The sequence below is a fragment of the Dipteris shenzhenensis genome, chromosome 28 (assembly GCF_047967505.1).
Source record: "Dipteris shenzhenensis isolate YYH24624 ecotype China chromosome 28, Dip_SZ_1.0, whole genome shotgun sequence".
Taxonomy (NCBI): domain Eukaryota; kingdom Viridiplantae; phylum Streptophyta; class Polypodiopsida; order Gleicheniales; family Dipteridaceae; genus Dipteris; species Dipteris shenzhenensis.
The window spans coordinates 38,502,363-38,507,225 of NC_141623.1; the positions used below are offsets into that span (position 1 = coordinate 38,502,363).

The 4,863-nt window shown below is 44.2% G+C and overlaps 1 protein-coding gene across 1 annotated transcript; it reads left to right on the plus strand.

Moving 5' to 3' along the window:
- Positions 1-1,519: 1,519 nt before the first annotated feature.
- LOC147883542 (uncharacterized) lies at positions 1,520-4,269 on the plus strand. The gene has a single exon (XM_087400120.1). It carries the CDS (start codon positions 1,534-1,536, stop codon positions 3,937-3,939), a length of 2,406 nt encoding a protein of 801 aa, XP_087256246.1. The 5' UTR covers positions 1,520-1,533; the 3' UTR covers positions 3,940-4,269.
- The last annotated feature ends 594 nt before the right edge of the window (positions 4,270-4,863 follow it).

Below are 4,863 nucleotides of genomic sequence, written 5' to 3' on the forward strand. Positions count from 1 at the left end.
AGGTGATCAACAAGCGCTACCTCAAGCCTTTCTTTGTGTGTGATGGTCCCAGGCATGGAAATGCGGTGCATTCCCTGCCTGGGGGGGGGAACTGTTATGGATAAAATTGTCTAAGGAAAAATGCATTAATATGTATGTGTGTTTGTATATGTGGCAATAGTATAATAAAATATGGTGTGCATAGGGCCCAAGGTTGAGGTGGCAAGGCATGACCATGTGCCACCCTTCCATGTAAGAGGACCCATAAGGTGTGTTGTACATAATCCATGATAGTAATATTATAAAATGCAAGGTGGCATGGCTCCTCCATGTGCCACCTCTCCACCTAGGATGCATTAAGTGAGATATGGCTCAAAGTCCATGGGAGAAGCAATATAAAATGGGTGGAGATGGCTATTATATTGAGTTATTCCCTCCATATGAGATAGGCTCATGTGGGGGAGGTATAGAAGGACAAAGAGAGCTAGTTAAATAATGGGGAAAGTAGGATGAGGTGGCAAGATTCCTTGTGCCAACCCTCCACTTGTCCTCCTAGAGGTTTGAACATATTATAAAATTGGAAAGAGACCAAGGGAGTATCATAGACTTGAGATATGGGGCTTGATTTATGTGGAAAATTGAGGCAAAGGGTTGTCGCACACAATTGAGAGTACGTACCCACCTAGCCCACATGGGAGACTTTTCCACCCACACCATGCATGTGGGAGGAGACATTAATGTGGAGAGACCCCCCCTTTTTGGCTATAAAAGGAAGGGGCTATTCCTTGATGAGACACGCTCATTCTTGTAAAGCCACCTAGCTAGTATTTTGATATTTCCCTTTCATCCCTTCTTTCCAATAAAGTATGGATCACTTCCCTTGATGTCTACATCTCAACATTCCTCCTCCTATCATGTTCATGCTTCTCTTCCCCCTCTCCCTTTCCCCTTGTGTCATAGTCTCCCTTTTCCTTCCCTCCCCTTCTAATTCCTTTTTCACCCCTATGTCATCCCTTCGCCCTCATGCTCTCCTCTTCTCTATGGCCTTTGAGCGTCGCCATACTTAGTCTATAGCCTCTGGTCTCGATTACATTTCCGGTTAATACTACACAACACTATCTAGAATCCATGACCCAAACAATCTATTCTTATTAGAAAAATTTGAGCTAAAACACATAAAGATGGACCGAGGCATCATCAATGAAATGGAGCGTCTATGGACAGAATCGGCATGGACAATGGACCAAGTGGGTCTATGATCTATCGCACAAAATCGACCAAGAGGAATACTATAGTCTTCAAGGATGGCATTCGATGTTTGTTGACGATATTCGAAACGGAAAGTCAGAGAAAAATATTTACAAGCCACCACTAGCAAAAAATCCTCCACAAACTCTGACTTGCGTATTGGGGGACTTCAAGAGCATAACAACAGAAGATGTAACAAATCATTTGCACATCTCCAACGATGTATGGGTCACATATTATTCCCTCGGAGGGTAGGCTAGAACATACATCAACAAAGACATCTTCAAGAGCCTCTTCTGAAAAAGCATGGGCGACGACCGGCAGCGCTTACAGGAGGGCTGGGACAAGTGCAAGCACACCGTTGCCTTTGATCCTTCGGAGATTCTGACTTCGGACAATGTCCGTCGTTTTCGAATCATTAGTGCTGTGGTCGCCAGTGGGGGCACCCTCTCTGAAGAAAGGGTTGGGATTTTGATGGACAGAGTTTTTAATTTTCCTCCACAGACGTTACAGCATATCTTTGCGGCTCACAACAGAGAAGAACGGATGCAACGGATCATAGAGAGCTTGTTTGCCATTGACGATGCTAAAGCCGACGCTCCCGCCCAGGGTCTTTCTCCAACCGAGCTGGATCTTCTCGAAAAGGCCTTCGACAGACAATATGAGGACCCAGACGGCTTCGTTGTCTCCTATGTTCAGCAGTATATCGATCGGTGTTTTATAAACTGGGCTCAAGATACCAAGACGTGGTATGCCCCGTGCGCTCCAATAGTCCAGTCTAGCGGCTGGGGAAAGTCTAGGTTAATGAAAGAGGTTGCACGTGCTGCTAGCGGAATGGTGGTATTCTATTTCTCGTTGCTTCAACCCACATCTACAGGGTACCCTCCCTCGCATCCACAATTGAGACAGCGCTTTGTGACGATGACCAAATTTGAGCAGGCTTTCGCCATCTTCCGGGCCTGCTTTGATTGGTTGGCCAACGAAGAAACGTTTCCAGATAGAGGCGAGCTGTTTCACAGACAGCAGACCAAGGACTATGGTGGCATACTAGACAGACTTTTAGAGCGACCAGAGTGCTCTTCGGACGAGATGAAGCTTGCATGTTTTGCTGTTTGGAACAAATTCGAAAAGTCCCTCAAAAAATCTGGTGTTCAGTTTTTGTTCGTGATAGACGAAGCCAGGGAGCTTCTTACTCAAGCCCATGGTACAGGAGAGAGAAGCTTTATTGTTTTTAGAAGAGCCTGCGCAGAGCTGCCTCTCAAGGTTAATGCGGCTCAACGCATGGGATCGTTTGTGTTGTTTATTGATACAACTGCAAGGGTGAGCAATTTTACCCCTGTGAATAGGGAGGTGAATAGGGAGGACCCAAGTGCTAAAGTGAGGATCGGTCTCAAGCAACTTTTTGGGCCGTTATCAAGAATGCCCACGTTTAATATACTTGCTACATCACAACCCACCACTCTGAACGAGGCTGCAGAACCAGAACGTTTTCTCGTTCGTGGCAGGCCATTGTGGGCTGCTTTTCTGGAAGGTCACAATACACAAGAATTGGTAAATCTGGCAAAAGTCAAGCTTCTTGGAGGGCTAGAAGTAAAGTCAGTGCAGGGGCAAGAAAAGCTGAAGTCTCGAGATATGTCATTAGTGTTTCTTGGCCGTCGAATAGGTGTAGATGTTTGCCCACGGTCAATGGTTGCTCAAGAGCTGGTTGCATCACATATGCGCATCTGTCTGCATACATCAGCAGCTAGAGATTATGTGCTTACCCATGCGCTACCTGAACCTGTTTTAGCTGAAGCAGCAGCACAGGTTCTGCACAGTGAAGTCTTGGTTACTAAACAACTTCGACATTTAAACTCTCTACTCCTGAACGGCATTGCAAGTGCAGGAGAAAGAGGAGAGCTAGCAGCACGGTTTTTACTACTTGATGCCATGGACAGTTTACAGAACTGGAATGATTTCTCTACTCCTCAAGGGCTGGAAGAGTTTCTTCAAGCTTTCTTGAGGAACTGGAATGGGTTCACAAAGTCAGGCCATCTGAAAAAAGCACGTGTGTTTTTCAATGCATTTTATCGCTTTTATGGTGGATACCCTTCAATTGACGTTCTCAAGACTTTTATAAGGAATTGTGGGGCCATGATATGCAATAAAGGGCAGGAGGCATATGATCTCATCATACCTTTTGTGTTGCCTAATCATAAGGGAGAATATGACATTGGTGATGACAACTGCATAGGTTGCATAGCAATCCAAGTCAGAAACAGGAAAAATGTGGTTAATCCGCAAGACACCCTAAATCACATGCACAATTATCAGAGGAGACTCTTTCTTCAGGGGAAGGCTGCGCCTAATGTTTTGATTTTGTTACATGTGGGGCAGACGATTCCTGAGAGCAGCATAGAAGCATCCACGGAAGATTCTCCAAAAGAAAAAGAAAGATCCAAGAAAGAAATGAAGACACAGTTGGTAAAAGAGACAGTTGATGTCGTCACGTTTACAGTGGAGAGTTTGGATGAAGTCCAGTGCCTAGATGAATATATGGAAGTGCTCCAATTAGTGCTTCGAGAATCACCGGAGCCCATGAGCATTTTGGAGGCAGAGAATGTTGAGGTGCAAGAGTTGACTGCACTACAAAGGATAATGCACGATGTGTATCCAGAGGAGGCAGCAGGTGCTCTGGGAAAAAGAAAGGGTAGAAAGCGAAAGGTAGAGTAGGAAACCATTATGAGACTAACATCCCTATGTGTATGAGAATTGGGAGGAAAGATGTTTTAAAAGCAAGGTCACTACCTTTTCTGTTTCCAATTTTGTTAGCTCGTTTAATTTTCTTCTCTTACGTTTCTCTCTTTTAATTTTATTGTAGAATTTTGGACTTCAGAACTGCAAACTTTGAATTTATGTATACATATTCCGACATTAAAAGTCAAGACATGTAATATACGGGGACTTATTGTCATGCCCTACTCAGAATACGATGTGGCATGCTACTTATGTTGCGTGGAAGCGTACTAACTGTGTGTGCATGAATGCGTGCAAACAAGAGAACTCAATCACATAGGAGACATGAGATCTTTGGTTGCATTGTACATAGTGTACTGCTTATAACTGATGGCACACATCATTAACTGAATACAAAATAGATACATAACGTATCGTGCGGGCTACTGAATAATTGATGTTGGGGTGCCTGGAGCCCAAAGCTGAATCAGAACCTCAAATTGAGCCTTCAATTGCTATTCTGCAGCTGAGTAGAAACTCCTCTGAACTTGGCGACTTTCTGCTGAACTGTGGGGCTGATCCCTCGCTGCATTGTAGGCACTATCTTCTGGCTGGAACTGAGTCCAGAGGCGGAGCAATGGGCTGCTGAAGGGACTCACTCGCATCATAAACCAGTGTTGCATGTATTTGGTTGAGGGAGGGATTGAAGGCATATGCACGCCCAAATACATGCCTGTGGGAGCATGGACAAGCATCTAAGTAATAAAGCTAAGAAGCTTGTGAGTACTGAAGTTAATAAGCATGTGAATCATAAATTTAAAAAACCTATGAATAATAAAGTTAAGAGACATGGGAGTAAATGAATTGATTGTATATGGAAAGCCACTTGTTGAAATCATTTCCTGTTTGGAAATTGATTGT